The sequence below is a fragment of the Mytilus edulis genome, chromosome 12 (genome assembly GCF_963676685.1).
Source record: "Mytilus edulis chromosome 12, xbMytEdul2.2, whole genome shotgun sequence".
Classification (NCBI taxonomy): domain Eukaryota; kingdom Metazoa; phylum Mollusca; class Bivalvia; order Mytilida; family Mytilidae; genus Mytilus; species Mytilus edulis.
The window spans coordinates 3,665,998-3,685,466 of NC_092355.1; the positions used below are offsets into that span (position 1 = coordinate 3,665,998).

The window sequence follows — 19,469 nt, forward strand, 5'->3', positions numbered from 1 at the left end:
CATTTCTCATTAAAACTGTTCTTGCACCTGTTCAGTTAGTTTTATCGAGCACTAATTTTATAGCTTTATTGATGATATTCACCCCATATGTACCAAGTGTAAGATTAGTTTTAATGATATTTAAGAAATGTCTTGGTATTCCTATACGCTAGATTTTATACACACAGAAAAAGAAGTATACTAACAACAAAATTATTTTCATTTACCTGTGTATTATATGACGCAAGATTTTTCAAAAGTCATGATTTTCTAAAAAAAAAAAATTACATTTCACAGTGGTATCATACTTTAACTTAGATTCAACCTGTTTATTTACTTTTGATCTTAATTATTCATCCCTTATAATTGTTATTAACTATGCATTTACATTCAGGTATCACAGATAAAATCTATTCGATCATTGTGTGTTAATTTACGTGTATTTGATTGATTTAAGCCTTCCAATTGATATTTTATAGGGGTGTCTTTCTATTTTGTGATGTCATACTATTGTTTCAGAAAAGGTAGAAGGTTTGGTACCATTAAAACGTTTAATTCCGTTGCAAATAGTTGCACCTGTCCTAATGAATCTGATGTACAGTAGTTGTCGTGCTTGTGTGTAGACCGGGTCAACGTATTGTCCGTGATATGGAATTTTATTAAGAGCTGAGCAGAATGATATAGACATATATATTTTTTAATTACAACCAGTCAACCTATGAATAGTTCGGGTCATGTTGATGGACTTTACTCTACCATGGTACGCTAAAGACTCGTGTAGACATTAGGGAAAATGACACCAACAGTTAAATGATATGTAAATGTCTTTTTTATTAATAAAGTTTTTACAAATTGTTGTTGAAATGAAACATATATGAAATAGGTACGTATAACATAATAAAACTCATTTAAAAAAATACCAGGCTAGTCAAACACAGATAAAGCTCATCTTAAAGGAAAAAAGTGAAATACCAAAAATACCAACATCCAAAAAAGGTTCACACTGAAAGTCTTTTATCATATGGCAAAAATCAATTCAAATCACACTGCAAACAAATGTAAAACAAATGTCACAATTCTGACCTCGAGCAGGAATTTCCTTATCTACAAAATGGTGATTTAAATCTGGTGGGATAGCTAGCTTAAACCCTCAAGTGTTTCACAGTCACATAGTTTTATCTTATTGACCAAAAGATGTCAGAAAAACAAAGACTTAATAAGCAAAAAATGGTAAGATTGGGGCACAGCAATCCAAATTCATACAAAAGTGCTATAAATGAACATACTAAACACAAATTTTAAAGGTAATATGACAACATTGCGTAAAAAAGTAAAGAAAGACAATAAGGTAAAAAAGAACTCTTCATAGATAATTTTAAAAAAGTCTTAGCAACATATCAATAAGTCCAGGCCTTGAAGTCATAAAACTTTCGGGTCAATCTTGTACTCCTACTCCAAAATCAACCAATAAAAATGCTGGATTTCATGTTTCTAGCATGCTTTTTGTGCTCCGAGCACTGAACAAAGTTTTATGACTTCAACCCCACAATTATCTAAGGTTCTTAGGAAGGGTAATACAAGTTTTTGAAGACTTTAACAAAGATAATCATGCAGGCTAGGCTGTCCCTTTTAACTAGCTCTAAATAATTTAAAAGAAATCTGCATACATAATTATCATGTGAATGCTAAGGTAGCTCTTATTGGTTTATTTTTTTTGTCTAAAAGTAAAAGGTTGGATAAGGGTGGTCGAATCTTTAACTAATGCTATACAATATATATATCGTTTTGATAAACTTCACTATCACTGAACTAGTATATATATTTGTTATGGGGCCAGCTGAAGGACGCCTCGGGTGCGGGAGTTTCTCGCTCCATTGAAGACCTTTTAGTGACCTTCTGCTGTTGTCTGTTCTATGGTCGGGTTGTTGTCTCTTTGACACATTCCCCATTTCCATTCTCAATGTTATTGATAGACATCAAAGCACACAGAAAGTAACAAATATCCCTTCTCGTCTAGTATTTACAGTAACAAAAAGTAAGATAAAAAAAAATTGAAGACGGAAGGTTCCTTAACTTAATAGCTTAATTACGAAAGGAAAGAATTGCATATTCGTGACTTGATACAAGCATTAGCTTATGTCGAAAATTTTGAATTAAACCTGTTGATTTTTTTTGGCTAGCTAAACCTCTCATTTGTAAATTACCATTATTTTGGCAAATTGGCAGTCAAAATTGTTTATAATCTTAATCCCTATATACTCAAGCAACAATGAAAAGCAAAATATGGCATGTCCAATCTGTAAACACAGCACATATGCAAACATAAAAGACAAGCATACGAAAAATGATCATCATGAAAGCATAATAACACTATGACGAGATGGTTAGATACCGAGCCATTCATAACGAATATTACCACAAATGAACTAATCAGCAAGTAGAACTGTCATATCAAACTTTAACCCGTTGTCTCTTTTTGTGTTGCTTCATAACTCAAATCAATCTAAAATTAAAATTTTAACACTGAAATGAATGTCTATTAATTGTGAGTTGTTTGTGCAATCAAATAATTGAAACATTTTTCGAAGTCTACTTTGAATATTTGCATAAAAAGAGCATGCTTTGTTGAATTACTAGCTTGCTTTCGAGTAATATCATGATTAGTTTTTATTAAATTTGCAATTTTCCAATAATTGTGTAGAATTTTTTTTTGTTTAATGACATGTGTAGCGTTTTATCCTGTCCAGTGCTACAGAAAGAATTTGATTGCATATAAGATCAAAACTATCACTGGATTGATAACCCATCAAATTTCAGACTTTTGTCTTGTGAGCAAGCTGTATGCTGCCTCGGGCTTTCAACATATAAATACAACAAATAAAACAAAATGGTGGCATGAAACAACCAATATTTTTATTTCCTACAACTATTAAATTCAAGAGAAATTTAAAAAGAAAATAGCAAAAAAAGAAAAACGAACTAAGAGGGAACGAAAAGTATCTAAGCAAATGTTTAATCTCATTTAACGAATGCATTACAACTGTAATGTACAGGAAATTTCTTATGTAGAAAAGGATAAAAAAAATAAGAATATACTAACGATTTTTCGCATATAAAGCGATAATGGTTTGAACATTTGTCATCATTCCATTCAAAGTCCAATTTTTTATGAATGTTTAGACAATCTTCGTTTCCATCCAGATTATTTGGTTCGTGTATAGTACGTGTATGCCAATCCGTTACTGTAAAACTCTGTCTACTAGTTGTCCATCTCCACAAACCTTCATAAGCCTGATCTGATCCACCAAGCCAAAAAGCTGAAAGAGCATTTGTTTTAGAATGAATAAACGACGTGTTACTCAACACAGCACTTTTCACAAAAACAATATTATTTATTAAAAGTTGTATGAAATAAATGAATTTGAGATAACCATTTCTAACACAATAGATTATGGCAATAAAAAAGGGATGCATTTATAAAGCGTAGTTGACACACTTATATATGCCAGTAAACAAGCTTGGAGATCAGAAGGAAAATGAAGGTATAAAAGACTTTCGAAGTTTAAGCCATTCACTGTACATTAAAATAAATGAGGTTTAATACATTTATTGATCAGTTTATTTGATTCATTAATATATGAATAAATATTCTTAGCTTCTTAGTTTGATTGTTATTTATTATCCTCGTGTGCATAAGGCGTTCAAAACATGTTTAACACGTTTACGCACTAATATTATTTTAATATAGATACACATCACGGGTGTAATTTTGTAAGAAATAAATATTTAACAACTGCAATCTTCCAATAACAGGTACATACTTTCCCCATTTACTTGTGCGTTTGTCCTTAGAAACCTCATCTTACTTCGTGTTGTTACTTCTGCAAGCATACTGCTACGCCGTTGACAATTAGACTGGAGAGTAAAATGTAAACCACGATAAACAACTCAACGTAATGCTGAACAACTGTGTTAAATTTATAGCATTCAATAGCAGGTTTTTAAAGAAACAAAAATTGTGAATAACATTTACCACATTTTATAATTCTTCAGAGGTTAATTTCTTTCAACCGTATGCATTTAAACGTGTTTCGACCAGTTAATCATATTTTGATATACCATACGTTGATTTAAGACAATAACAAAATCACAATAATACTGAACTCAGAGGAAAATTCAATCGGAAAGTCCATACTCACATGGCAAAATCAAATGACAAAACACATCAAACGAATGTACAACAACTGTCATATTCCTGACTTGGTACAGGCATTTTCAAATGTAGAAAATGGTGGATTGAACCTGGTTTTAAAGCGCTTAACCTCTCACGTTTACAACAATCTCATCAAATTACGTTATATTTACAATGATGTGTGAACATACATCTGCAATTTCTATCTGTTTTATCTTGTTGATAACTAGATTTATTGACTCTCAATAGTAAAATATTCAAGTTGCATAGCCTATATCCCTGCAGGCACACTTTGTTGAATCAACGTTGAATCTTTGTTGATTTTAGGTTATACATTGATCAACAAATATTCAACATTGATTCAACGTTGACAATGCAACGTTGAAATTAGTACATTGTTTCAACGTTGAATTGACATTGTGTTGAAATACCAACACTGAATCAACGTTGGCTAAACAATATATATAAAACCCAGTAGTTGTGGATACCAGAATTGTCAAAAAAGAAGTATTTGACACATCACAATTATTTTCAAATTGAAAACGATATTCACATTAAATAAAATTTTAGTAGATTTATCAGTAATTGTTGTGGTGATTATAGAATAACACATAAAACAATCGCAGTGTATATATAAGCATTACTAATTAATCATGAACTTCGCACCCCAAATATTGAAATAATAGAAAATTCAAAAATTTCACCCCACCCCAAAACATAATAAAAAAACCAGCGTGTATACAGGATCATACAGTAAATATAAAATTAAATATTTGTGAATAACTCCTTCCCCTTAAAAGATCCCTCCACCTTTTTCCTTGACTTTTGATGTCAAATATCTTGTTTTCATTTCTTTTTTTCTATTCTTTTTATTAATTCCAAGAGAAAGACGTATACATCAGTACATAAACAATGGTTGACAACTTGAAATATAAACAACGGATAGATCTATTTAAATAACGATTTAAATTTTCGCGGCATTGTAACATTTCTATTTTAAGACTTCAGGTATGCGCATGCGCAGTTGTTTTTGTTGCCAAAGTTTGAATATCCGCCAACGAGACCACAAGTGATTTGTTCAGAGTTTTTATCAATATCTTTCCTCTATACAGCTTTTACATTTTTATCGTAAGTATTTATATTAATTGTTGTGATTACGTTATCGTATTTTAGAAATGTGAACATATCATGTTGTTATGAAACTGTACAGTACTGAAAAGTTGAAATTTTACACGTGAAAAAGGGGGATGTTTAGGACAATCTATGGATTGACCTTAGGATCAGGATCAGGATAGCATGTTACCATTCCCAAGATATCTTGCAACATCTCATGAATTTTTATCATTGACTATTTGAAAACATATGATTGAATCAAAAGTGAAAAGAAATTTTAATCGCATAAAAAGGGGGGCTTGTTTACAACTTTGGGATGGAAAGGTCAGAAGCTATATATGACTCACCAAGTTGAACCTTTAATTTTACTGTCAAAATTGAGGTAGAGTTGGACAAGGTAATTAAACATAAAGGTTATATGAGGGTGGTAAAAAGTTATTTGAATTTATTGCCTTTTTATTTCACGTGTTTTAGCGTTTTATTTCTCGTAACTGGTTTCGATATGCATTATTTTTGTTTCCTCTTATTTATTTTCCGTGTTTCGTCTGGGTACTCTTTAATTTCTCGTGCTAGTCCAACATTCAAGATAAAAAAAAAAAGTAAACCAGGATTAAATTCGAAGTCCAGTCGGGAGATTGTTTTAAATTATGTGTTCCCAGGATATTAATTGCGATCAAGTTATCTTTTCCACGATTAGGATGCAACAAGCGGAAGCGAAAAGGTGACTGCAGGGTCTTCGTGTCCATTATCATGACTGTGTGATCTCCAATAACGACTGAGTATTAACTTCTAGTACTTTTTTCCTTAATAATATTCATGATTTAATTTTTCGTGCTTCCTTTATCCAAATTTTTATTTTCAGTGCAGTGGTTTTTTTTTTATTTTTATTTCACGTGTTTCCGTGTTAAGAACCCCCTTTACCATCCTCTAATATGTCAATTAGTCAGATATCCATGCCGCAGCACAAGTAATACAGAAAAAGATATAAGTGGATAAACCTTCAATTTGTTCAAATTAAAACGTAGTAGTTAGGATTTTCTTGCAGATTATACCTAAGTCCTTCTAGTCTATCTAAAAGGAAATGTAGTTGAGACTTCAAAGGAAAACTGTTATTTACTTTAGTTTTCACCGGTTCTTATGCTTTTTATTTATACTTTAAAGTAATATCATTATGAAGTTAAAATAGTTAAATGTGTTGAACAGAATACAACTTTACAATGTTATAACTTTTGATTTTGTAGATGTCATCATGAAGACCTAGATGGAATCACGGAACAGCAATTCAAGTGTCTGAAAAAACAATAAACTTTCTAAAACGTGCTCCAAAAAGACAAGGTGTGAGAAAAAAGAAGTTGAAGTTTCACTATTAATAAATAAAAAGTTTCAGTATTAATAAATAAATTTATTTTAATTTTATCATATTGAATATTTCTCTATAATCAGTGGTTGGACATTAGAATACATAGGATAGGAAGTGTCTGAACAGCAAACTTTGTTTTATATTTTGACCACTCAGATATTTCAAATAGACATTGAGCAAAATTTGTGTATTAAGGGTTGTGCGCTTTCGAAATCAATAATTCTCTTGGATGATAATTTGTGTTGTTATAAGCATGTTGTTAAATGTTAAAAACATCTTGGTGGTTAAATTATGGTTCGTAGGATATCCCTCAACACCCATATTTTTTATTCAGTTGATTGGTTGTTATCATCATCATTGTCAAGCCATGCTCTCATCACACAAATGTGGTCACTCAGTTTTATTGTTGAAAATTACTGATATTTTACAAGTAATTGGCAGTCAATGGCATCTACATTGTATTAAAAGTTTTGTGCACCAAAACACTTTTTATTGTTGTACCTATTGCAAGGCAACCATCAACCAAAGAACATTATTTATATATCTTTGCGTTACCATACAGTCTTCAACAATGAACTAAAGAACACACCATGTCAAATATAACCAGACAATGACTTTATTTAGAGATAATCAATTTTGTTTTGAGATTATTTTTCAAACTTGGGTCTAATGGAGCAGTTATTGGATCAGGTTTCCTGAGGCAGAATGTTGCTATGGCGTTTTGCATATTGAGCGCATAGAGAAGACAATAGCTTGAACATTGCTACAGTATAAAATTATGGACTGCAAGACAAAGAAAATACAGGATGAATGAAACATATTAGTTTAGGTGGAAACACAGTTGAACACAATCACTAACCAATTTTGATTCCGTGTTGAATACTAGTATTGTATTCACCCTGAATTCAATCTGAATTCAAATTAAGCTATTGGTTGAAACAATGTGGAAGCAACTATTATTCTATATAGATTCAATGTTGAACATCAACGTTGATTCAACATAGGATTTCAACGTTGATACAAATTTGCAAAATCTAATAATAATTCAACATTGATTCAACATAGAAAATAAACATTGATTCAATGTTAAATCAACGTTGTGTGCCTGCTGGGATTCTATTGATTTCTTAAAATTCTATTATCTATTTATCAAGATTTAAGATTTAATCATTAATTATTCTTTTTTTATTGGAGCAATTGAACAAATTAGGGTTTCATCTGCTAAGCAATAGTGTACTTTTCTTCAAAGACATGATCGTCTTAGTTTTACATGCACAATATTTTCTATTTCATAATCGGTATTTACGCCTGTAATTGATATACGATTACATGTTTTTTCGTTAATTAACACAAAATAACACACTCGCTCACGTGGATTCGTGGATTCCAAATATCTGGCAAAATTTGAAAACAAGAGGAGTGAACATCCTTTTTATGTTTGGGTAATCAATCTTTATTATGTATCTCCAATCACTAGACTACTTCTCTAGTTTTCTTTCAAAAATTTGATAATATGAATTCAAAACTTTGTTTACTGCTGCTTTCATCCGAAGATTCAGTAGCTTGAATTATTGTTTTGAAACATTTAATTGTAAATACTTAAAGTAGACAAATCTTGACAACCTTGGCACTATACCAATTTGTGCTTCCACTGCTAAAATAATAACATTTGTTTTCATTCATCTTCCAACCATAGGGACATTGAGGTCGAACTGTAAAAAATGATTAATTAAGAATTAAAAAAGAAAAAAACGACATTGTCGACGGAATTAGAGTAGGAAAATTCTCTTTTTAACAATGTGAACACACTATATAAAATATTAGATGATATGATATGTATACAAACGCTAATGAAGAATGGTTAAATATTCATTAGTGTAATCGTAATTAGAAAAAAAAATACCAGACAGATATCACAAAGCTATTTTGTGTTTAACTCAAGGATTTCATAATACTCTATGTTATTCAATTTCTTTGTGGTCATCTGTGGATTGTCGTTAGGTTTAGCGAGTTTTTCAATATGAGGCAGGCATTACCTGTAAATGGGGACGAAGTCTGTATGAATTATTTTTTTGTAACTTAAATATTTGTAAAATAAAAAGTAACATTTCCGATTTTGGTTCTGTTGTTAGGGATTTTAGTTGTGACGTTATTTAAGTTATGACGTCATATGCAATGTAAATAAAGAAAGTTAACGCTATCATCAGGTAACGTTTTTTCATATCAAGGAATTATTAAGAATGAAATTGGTATTGCGTTCCTTCCTATTTTATACTAGACTGATAAATATATATTTTACTCAAAGTTTCATACAAACGAGACCGGAAGAAGGAAGTACATTGTAGATTTCTGCGCAGATGCGGGAATTCAAAACATGACATCAAAAAAATTGAACGATTTTGAGTTCATTAGTACAATGAAAATTTCGGGAAAATTTTCCCGATTTTTATTTTTTTTTATTTTTCTACTGTTATTGGGGACTTCGTCCCCATATTAGTTATGGCCATCGTTTTGTTTATTATCGCCACAAGAACATTTCAAACCTTTTATTCGTTTGTTTTAAGAGTTTAAAAATGCAAGCATCTAACTTTGTGTAATTTATGATTCTGTACTCTTGCGGAACAAAAAAGGCTAGCGGCTTATCATAAAAAAAATGTTTTATCCTCATAACCAGTTTTTTAACGCACTCACTGATAAGCTGCACACTTATGTCTTTTTAAATGCCATGACAATTTTGTTCTATCATGATTTAAATAAACCCCACTGTCGATGAATATATTGAAACATACTTTGACATCGGTTTCCAGAGAATCCGGTTTTACAGGAACACACAAAACCACTGTAAGTTGATGTGCATCTTCCCACATTTAGACATGGTGAACTATGGCATGGTGTGACTACAAAAATAGAATAACAGAATCTAGGTGCAATTATTATACCTAAATCTTGAAATTTATCGCGATTTGAATTGGTGCTACCTTTACTTCTCAAAACTTGATAACAAATCTCTTGTTAATTGGCTAATGAGAGATGAAGATAAAAACATTTTGATAATAGTTTGTCATTTATTAGAGGTTTTAAATATCAACAGGAATACAATATCAAATAAGAGTTCTCTATATAAAGATATAGAATGATCATATATGCATTAATACTAGTTATTTCTTTAACATTTAATAAATTATTAGTATACTATTAGGTGTGCTGTTCAATAAAGGGACCAGAGTAACAGACAATGGGTCATATTATATTATAAATTTTTATTTTAACAAATTGCTATTTCATTTGCTTTTATATATTATAAAATCGATTAAATCAAAATCAATCAGGTTATGTACTTTGTTTAACCTATTTTTATTTTACTTTACATTATGTTTGAAAATTATTTTGTAATTATTTTGCTCATTTTGGGCGCCGTGATTGGCAAATGAAATATTTGTTTATTTGTTGTTCTTGATTTTTTTTTTACCACAGTATAACAATAATTTTGCAGTTTTCTCATTAACATTCCTAGTGATATGCCGATGTACACATAATAAGGTCTATTTAACTATTTTTGATTGTACAAGACTACTTCCGGCCGGTATATTTCCCGTCATTCGAACAAGGTGAACTGTGGCATGGTGTGACTTAGAAAATAAAATAGAATTATCTGATTACAATTTTTGTATCTTTATCCTACAATATATTGGTACATCGACTTCAATATTCAATTGCTTGATTTTAATCAGTTATTCGTGCAAGTTAGATATCCTGTAATTTTTCATGATCACGACATTGTCGGGAGAAAATCCGTACCTACATTTCCAAGTTTGCAGTAACAAAAATGACGCGTGAATGTAAGTATGAATGTTAAGTATCCTTATCTCTTTTCACGTTCCTTTTACGTTTGACTGAAATATATTAAAAGTCTTGTAAATGTAACTTGTATTAATATTTCAATATTTACGTACCAACAATAACTTCTTCTGATGGTTCTTATTAGCAGACACAAATTAGATTATTTTTTTAGATAGCAATTTTATAATCATTTTCAATGAAAACAAAATTCTTTGTGTAAAGTAATCATATTTTTTTTTAAAGTGTATTTTTTGTGCTATCTTTAATTTCAGAAAACCAAAAGTAACTTATATTTTAATCACACAAACTTTGACATTGTTTTCCACTGTATCCAGTTTGACAGGAACAAACAAAACTACTACCAGAAGGATTGCATGTTCCTCTATTTAAACAAGGTGAGCTGTGGCATGGTGTTCCTAGAAAAAATAAATTAATATTATTGGAGTGCAAACATTTAATCAAAATCCTAGGATATATCAGAATACTTGCTCAACACAGGATTATATGTGACAGTATAAATATTTCAATATTTACGTACCGGCAGTAGCTGTTTACGATAAGTGTCATTTGCAGACACGAATAAAACAAATAGTGTTTTAGATAGCAGTCTTATATTTATGTTCAATGAAAACAAAATTCATTGGGTAAAGTAATCATAATTTTTCATTCATTTAAAAAAAAGGGTAATTTTTGTGCTGTCTTTAATTTAAAAAAACAAAAGTAACCTATATTTTATTCAAACACACTTTCGCATTGTTTTCCACTGTATCCAATTGGACAGGAACAAACAAAACTACTACCAGTGGGCTTGCATGTTCCCCTATTTAAACAAGGTGAACTGTGGCATGGTGTTCCTAGAAAAAATAAAATAATATTACTGTAGTGCAAACATTATATCAAAATCGTAGGATATATCAGGATTATATGTGTTGGTTCCGTGTCTGCTAAACACAGTCTAGATAGAACTACTTGTTCTAAAAATGTTTGCAGTTACCGCGGTTATTAAAAGCCGTGCGTAAAAGTATCCACAGCATGGTCTACGATTTCACTAGTGTTTGTTTGAAGTAAAGCCTCGGTCACACCTTACCGGATAGCACGATCTGACGCCTAACTGATGAAAAGAAAAGTTGTCCGTTGACAAAATTGTTATCCGTTGGGAGTCCGTTGATGTACTGACCGAATAAAATGGACGTGTAACAGATGCATAACAGACACACACTGGAAATGAAACGTACGAGAAACGGACAGAACGGATGTCGAACGTACACCAAACGGACGAGTAACGCATCAAACGGACACCTAACGGAAGATAGAACGGATGAACAAGATATACAGAAAAATCAAAGGCGACAATATTAATACACGTAAATCGCATAAATATTCAAAGTGTTTCTGTGTAACTGGTTTTGGTTTGTTCTTCAAAATTCCGCCAAAGGGCAGTGTCTGGCCTGAATAAGAACTGCTTTATTGTGAAGACGTGCCTATACTCTAAGATCAATTATGAATAATAAGAATTCACGAACCTTAAGAAATCTTACTTACCAATAATTGGTATTGCTAACGCGAAATTTTCAATTGACATTTATCCGTTTTAGTTCGTTCATCGTCCGTTCTATCCAATATAAGTCCGGTAGAAGTCCGTTTCTCATCCGTTCAACATCCGTTTTATCCGTTAAACGTCCGGTAGAAGTCTGTTGGTGAATTTATCTTCCAGACCTCCAACGGATACAAAACGGAAACAAAACGGACGAGTACCGTACAAAACGGACGCCTAACGGACGTTCAACGGACATTTTATCCGCTGGACATCCGTTCAAAGTTTTGAACATGCTCAAAATTTTCCACCGGACAGAACGGACGTCAACGGATAAAACGTACGCTTAACGGACATGCAACGGATATGGACGGACGTCTAACGGATAAAAACGGACGTCTAACGGACATGAACGGATTGAAAAAAAAGTTATCCGTTAGGCGTCCGTTCGAGCTATCCGGTAAGGTGTGACCGAGGCTTTAAATATGAACTTTTTGTCATCATAATGATTTTTTTTTTCTATCAGACAAAATCAAATCTTTATTTGTCAACCTAATTGTAATGATAATAATTATCAAATACTAAAGGTGGCACTTTGTAAATACAGCTGTTTCTTAGCCATGCCTTTTTTGGGGAGATATACAATATTCGTAGATAGTTTGTTTTGATAATCTATATTTTAATCAAACGCACTTTGACAAAACTACTACCAGTGCGCTTGCATATTCCCTCATTTAAACAAAGTGAATGTGGCATGGTGTCCCTAGATAATATAAAAAAATTACTTTGAGTGCAGTCATTAGATTAAAAGCTTATGATATATCAGAACATCCACTGTAGATACATCAAGGTATATTATTACATTTGTCGTTTTGTTAAATAAAATTTGTACTTTGAATTTTGACAGATATTAAAATTATCCATATCCACATTTTCATCATTATATTGCATTATTAAGTCGGAGTGGCAAATTAAAATCTATATTTGTCAATCTGATTGCAATGATTAAATATTAAAAAGTAATCCACCTTGACATTGTTTTCCGAAGTATCCAGTTGGACAGGAACATTCAAAACTACTTCCGGTTGGTGTACATTCTCCCCCATTCGAACAAGGTGAACTGTGGCATGGTGTAACTTAGAAAATAAAAGAAATTATTTGAGTACAATGTAGGAATCAATCTTCTTAGATATACTGAAATAAGAATTGTTGGTACCTTGACTACAATATTTTATTTATATTTTATTTATTGAGCAACTCGTGCAAATAATAATTTCCCGCATTTTTATGTGATCACGGCATAGTCGGGAGAAAATGAGTGACAATATTACAATATAAGTTTGCATGTTTAGAAGTAAACTTTCTCGTTACATTGAATACCTGTTGGTGACCTTCTGCTGTTGTTTTTTCCCATGGTCGGGTTGTTGTCTCTTTGACACATTCCCCTTTTCCATTCTCAATTTTATTTTAACTCACTTCATTCTAGAGTGAACACCAATAATTTTAAGTGTTTCATTTTTATACAGGTAAATTTGTATATCCTCGAATTGACAATTATCTCATTTCTGCTTAAGTGGTGACTGTCTATTGCTTTGAGAAATATTCTTTCTAGAACGTTTTTACTCCTCACTCCTGTATTATTATGCTGTCCAAGTCTGCTTTTTAACTGATATCTATTCTTGTGGTTTTTGTTTTCTATCAATGCTTATGATATATAGTTATATTCCTTTTGTGCAAAACAATATCCCGATTTGATGTACTTGAATTGTTTTTTTGGGTTTTTTTTTTAATTTATACAAGTCGTGCTTTCAGTCTGCATCTGCATTCAAAAGCTATCTACAGACGTTAATTCCAATAGATATTTTTCTATTTCTATTGGGCATTGTATAATCAAACACTGTAAATGTTATACATCTTGTGAAATTAAGAAACCAAGTTTGTATGTACATAAAAGTATCTGTGTTGTTTTTACCCTAAAAGAGGGACGAAAGATACATGAAGGAAAGTCAAACTCATATATTAAAAATAAACTGACAACGCCATGGCTTAAAATAAAAAGACAAACGGACAACAAATAGTTCAGAAGACAAAACATAGAAAACTAATGAATAAGCAACATGAACCCCACCAAAAACTGGGGTGATCCATGCTGCTCCAGAAGGGTAAGCAGATCCTGCTCCACATATGTCACCTGTCGTGTTACTTATGTTATTACAAATCCGGTAAAAAGTATAATTCGGTCAACCAACTGGTGATGGCGTCCGTAACGCTTATGAAGGAGTGATTTTAACTTCACCATTTGGAACTCTTTGTTTTATAGCTTCCTTGTGAGCAGCAATCCTATATCAAGAAAATCATGATAGGAAATAAAAGCCGAGGAATATCGTATCAATTTGGAGATATATACACCGTGTGCAGGCGCTGCTGGAATGTTGCTACATATAAATGGAAAGTTCATAATTGGGAACCTGAAATCCTCTCCATTGTCTAACCTTTGCCATATGGATTCCAATTTCACCGCGGATATTTCTCTTTCAATGTGGCATTAGCATTTCAAGTTTTGTAAATGTTCTTTATGCTTTAATATATTTAGAGAGCGCAATTTGGACACCTGGACAACCAGAACTCCAGACGCCATTAATCATATCATAAACATAGGGAGGATTCATCGCTTATCTGCTAACAAAGTTAATAACCTTCACATCTTGATCCGTTGTATCCATCACTACAAGCACAGGTTGGTAAATTACCAAGTTCAGTGCATTTTCCATTGTAGAAGCAAGGTTCTCTAGAACACGGTGTTTCTAAAAGTAAACGAATATATTATCACGAAACAATTAAATGATTATTTTTCGATACAATTCAAAGCAGGTTTGATACTAATATTAAAGTTATATTTCCCGTTCAAAATTAAAGAGTACATGTATAACAGTTATTGTTTCGGACAATGTCTCATTTACCTCAGGGTAGTAAAAATCAACTATGTCTATTATACTATTTGTGTTTTATTGAGTAAAATATAAACAACAGTAGTACATCGCTGTTCAAAAGTAATTAATCGATTGAGAGAGAAAAAATCCATGATACAAACTAACTTATATGGAGGAAAAAAAGTAGCTGTTAATACCTATTGTAATCATTATCAATCAAGAGAACAATTGTGTCGATGAATATAATGCTAAATCCCTTTTTGCTCGTAGCTACCTCGATAATTAGTTTCCGTTTCTCTAAAAGGAAAAGAATAGAAAAAACAGGTGCACTTGTGTTTTTATGTCCACCTTGACATATGTTTACCTTTACTTTCGTGATAATCACAGTAATGATTGAATGAATCTATTAGTATCAACCTTTTGCGTTCAGATCTTATAAAGCAAGAATGTCAATCGAGTTTATGAGTTTACTATTGTATATACCTTGACATTCAGTTCCATTAAAACCAACAGGACAATGGCATTGGTATGAATCCTTTTGTACTTTACATTCTCCATTGTTTAAACAGGGTGAACTGGTGCATGGTGTCACTGTAATTATATGAAATAACCTAGCTACTTTATCGTTTGATATCAAATTATATAACATAGGGTCTGACATGATAAAACATGAATTTCAAGTTTCTGATATATAAATAACGGATGACTTTAGTTTTCATTTTCAAATAAGTACGGAGCCCGGGAAGGGACATGTTATATATTTTTTAATCCGTTGCCACGGATTACTAATCCGTTGCCAAGGGTAACTCATCCGTTATAACGGATTGCTAATCCGTTCCCACATATTACTAACCCGTTGCCAAGGGTAACTAATCCGTTATAACTGATTACTATTCCGTTCCCATGTGTTAATTATCAATTATAACAGATTACTTATTCGTTCCTAAGGATAAACACTTAATTTTTGAAATCCCAAATGAACTGTAGATATGAGATGTATATGATCTGTGCAATACCATTGTTTCCACTCGACCAATACAAAATAATTCGATCAATATATATATATATATATATATTGGAGGACTTCGAACTCAACTAATACAATATTTCGGGATGTCTCTGGATTTTTTATCTAACTTTATGGTTAATAGACTTTATTTATATTTATTTATTTGATATTATCATTTTTAACAGACAATGAAAGCAAAGACAGAATATTTCTTAAGATCCAGACAGATATCTCTAGAAATAAAACAGTTCAACTAAATAATAATTTTAAAAACTATATGTAGACAAACATCTGCCTACTAGTTTGATCCTTGCTTAACTACGTGTTCATTCAATTTGATTGTTTTGGCATCGGCACCATTTATATTTATTGTCTCTATTCTGATTTTGAACATTTATACTCATTAATATGGTTATATTTATAAATAACAGCTGTATTTGGCAAAACTTTTAGTAATTTTGGTCCTCAATGCTCTTCAACTTCGTACTGTTTTTGGCCTTTTTAACTTTTTTGGATTCGAGCATCACTGATGAGTCTTTTGTTGACGAAAAGCGCGTCTGGCGTATATATAAAATTTAGTCCTGATATATATGATGAGTTTGTTTATATCTTTAACGTTCAAGTGTGTCACCAGTTTTATTTTGTTCCTGGAAATTTTTGTATTCAAAAGTTAAATACGCTTTCAGAATTAATCTTTATTTGCTGGTTTTTCGTCATAGTAACTAACTGAGTGAAAGAATATTGAATACTCTGTTGGGACAGAGAACAGAATAGCATATCAGTCCATAAAAAAGTTATTTACACGTTCGATTTTTTTCTGCGTTTGAAATTGGGGTAACTTTTATCATAAAGTTTTCCACTAAAAAGAACGATTAAGGCAACACTAGTATACCACTATTCACACGTTATTAATATTAATAATTTAGAGAGAAAACAAGTACCGGTACTAACTTAAACTTATCGAAACACTTCAACTATAAGAGGAAAACATCGAAACAACAGAATCACTGAAGTGCAACAAAACAAATATAAACGGGAAAAAAAGACATACATAAAAACGAAATATTTGATAACAATTCAACACACAGTGACGTATTTTTATGACGTATATATAATCTTGAAATGCATCAAAGTATATGTAACAAGATCGTTAATTTAAATTACTTTCACAATTATAGTCCAAACAATTATCATGATTATGAAGGTATTGAACATGTTGAAATACTGTTTTAAAATAATGCTGTGACGACGTTATAACTATTTGGACTAACACAACACTTTATTTAAGGAAAATGAAATAACTCGACTGTACTGAATAATAATACATATATGACATATACTGAAGATATCCTGAAGATATAGAATTAGAACCACAAACGATAAGACATAACACAATATCCAACCAAACCCACAATAGAAACATCATTACTAAATACAAAAATAATAAAGTCACTAATGATAGTTTACTGAAATATTTCCTGAATTTATTTTGATATTTTATCAGATAATTTGTTGACATGACATCTTTAATATATATATATATTTATATATTAAAGATATATATCTAATAATAATATAATTATTTAAGTAGTTTTCCTCGAATTGAAAATCCGATGGATGTAACGGAAAGCTCCTTTTATCTTCCGGATTTATGTGTGGTTATTTTCTGCACCCGGTTGTTGATCTCTTTGTTAGATTTTAACCAAGTGTTAAATATCATAAGTCTTGGTTTAAATTTAACCCTATGCTATTTTCAATTGTTCATCCTTGGGCTGTGATTAAATCTTATTCTTTTTTAAATCATTGGTTAATCGATTCAAATTTAATTCAACCTTAATTATTTGTCCTGGGAAAATCCTAAGTTTCGTTCAACATTTAGATCATTGATTTTGTTGTATATACCACAACAACCATGTACATGACAATGTATTTATATAAAGTATTCTATTAAAATAGTAACTATAAGAAGTGTCTATTGAACAGATATACTTCAAATGATAGAAAATAACAGAATAAACCTAGCTTCAATTCATCCTAAAATGAAAACAATCTTTAGATGCTATTCTGGCAAATATCTCTTCAGCCAATCTTTTTATCTCAGGTGTCTAGTGGTCGTGTGGTCGCCTCGAGGTCGGTACGTGTGAGTTTGACTCATAGTAGGGTTTACCAAATTAAGGTGTATTGGTTGCTTCTAAATTAAGCGTGGGACATTTAGGAGTAAAACACAAGAAAGATCATAATAATGGGTTCGGGAGACTTCATTATCTAACGACTTCACTTCAAAGAGTAGAATGGTATATTCAAAGTAAGCGAATCATTGTGAATTGAGCAAACTTGTAAATAATTGTAAGTAATGTAGATTTTGTTTTAATTTCAAAATATTATGGAATTGTTATCAAAGGCACCAGGATTATAATTTAATACGCCAGACGCGCGTTTCGTCTACATAAGACTCATCAGTGACGCTCAGATAAAAAGACTTTTTTTTCTAATTGCAATGCTTTGTAAGTAGTGGAAGTTATATATTTTTAGGCTAATAGTTTAATCTGTTACTCATCTCATAAACCATTTAAACTCTTTTCCCATGTGAACTAGAATCTAATCAAAATCTTTATTTTAAATAAAAAACAAATATGTTATAAAAATGAACTTACCTTGAGCCTGAGTGTTTTGCTGGTCGGGATCTTGCGAATTATTTTTCAGTAACATAAACGCAGTCATACCGACTATGACACCCAACAAAAGAAACCCAAATATAAAACAAGTCAAACGTTTTCCTGGCCAAGATTTGAAAGACAAATGTGTTGAAGCGCAATGAGTAGGTTTTACTGCTTGAACTTCTATACTCTCATAAATGTCAGAGTTACATGAAGTCTCGTGTTGTTCTTCGATATAATAATATTCTTGAGTTTCGTCGCCAGTGTTATTATCCAAAATATGCTCCTTTTTACAATCACTTTGCTCTATTCTTTCACTGGTCTTGTTTCTATTAATCATGTCGGCATTTTGATCGTTTTGCAAGTTATCATAATTGATGACAATACAAAGTCATCTATAATTTCATGCGTTTGGTTTTCATCGGAAATTGTTTTTGGAGAACAAGTATTTCCATAATGGTTAGAATATGATTTAGCCATCACACCTTGTATTCTGTTCCAATCTCAAATCTAACTTTCGTTTTGATCAATAATCATTTTATATATCAAACAAAATTTATTCAAATTGACAATTAGTAGTTAAGTAGTTTTCCCGTTAGACAGGAACTTTCAGTTTCGATGATTTACCATTGAATACACACATAATAATAAAATTTCCTTATGGTCACGCGATAAAATGTATGGTGTATTAATATGACACACGTGTTCCCTTAACGCAGTTTTGACAATATATTAACACGAGGGGACCATTTTTGTAAATTGAATAGGCTGTAAGTTTTCCTCGTTTTAATTATTTGACAATTATGATTTCGGGGCCTTTTAAAGCTTACTATGCGGTATGGGGATTTGCTCATT

The 19,469-nt window shown here is 31.4% G+C and overlaps 1 protein-coding gene and 1 long non-coding RNA gene across 3 annotated transcripts; one reads left to right on the plus strand and one right to left on the minus strand.

Moving 5' to 3' along the window:
- Nucleotides 1-788: 788 nt before the first annotated feature.
- LOC139499484 (neurogenic locus Notch protein-like) lies at nucleotides 789-19,122 on the minus strand. 2 transcript variants are annotated; one of them, XM_071288166.1, is made up of 11 exons: nucleotides 18,612-19,122; nucleotides 15,432-15,539; nucleotides 14,715-14,822; nucleotides 13,047-13,154; nucleotides 11,231-11,338; nucleotides 10,793-10,900; nucleotides 9,434-9,541; nucleotides 8,268-8,356; nucleotides 3,801-3,894; nucleotides 3,080-3,296; nucleotides 789-2,482 (listed from the first exon to the last, which is right to left on the minus strand). In XM_071288166.1, exons 1-11 carry the CDS (start codon nucleotides 18,952-18,954, stop codon nucleotides 2,473-2,475), a joined length of 1,401 nt encoding a protein of 466 aa, XP_071144267.1. In that variant the 5' UTR covers nucleotides 18,955-19,122; the 3' UTR covers nucleotides 789-2,472. The 2 variants fall into 2 exon arrangements, with proteins under 2 accessions (XP_071144267.1, XP_071144268.1); XM_071288167.1 differs by lacking the exons at nucleotides 9,434-9,541; nucleotides 10,793-10,900.
- On the plus strand, nucleotides 5,057-6,701 carry LOC139498716 (uncharacterized). The gene is made up of 2 exons (XR_011657997.1): nucleotides 5,057-5,299; nucleotides 6,526-6,701. It is a non-coding gene; the product is annotated as an uncharacterized lncRNA (long non-coding RNA).
- Nucleotides 19,123-19,469: the final 347 nt, after the last annotated feature.

Bases quoted from the DNA above. Each gene is read 5' to 3' on its own strand.
- LOC139499484 (XM_071288166.1), bottom strand. From the start codon at position 18,954: ATGATTAATAGAAACAAGACCAGTGAAAGAATAGAGCAAAGTGATTGT. The intron at 15,540-18,611 runs GTAAGTTCATTT...ATATAATTACAG, and splicing joins GCAAAACACTCAGGCTCAAG to TGACACCATGCACCAGTTCA. The intron at 10,901-11,230 runs GTGTGTTTGAAT...TATTTTTTCTAG, and splicing joins CAGTGGAAAACAATGCGAAA to GAACACCATGCCACAGCTCA.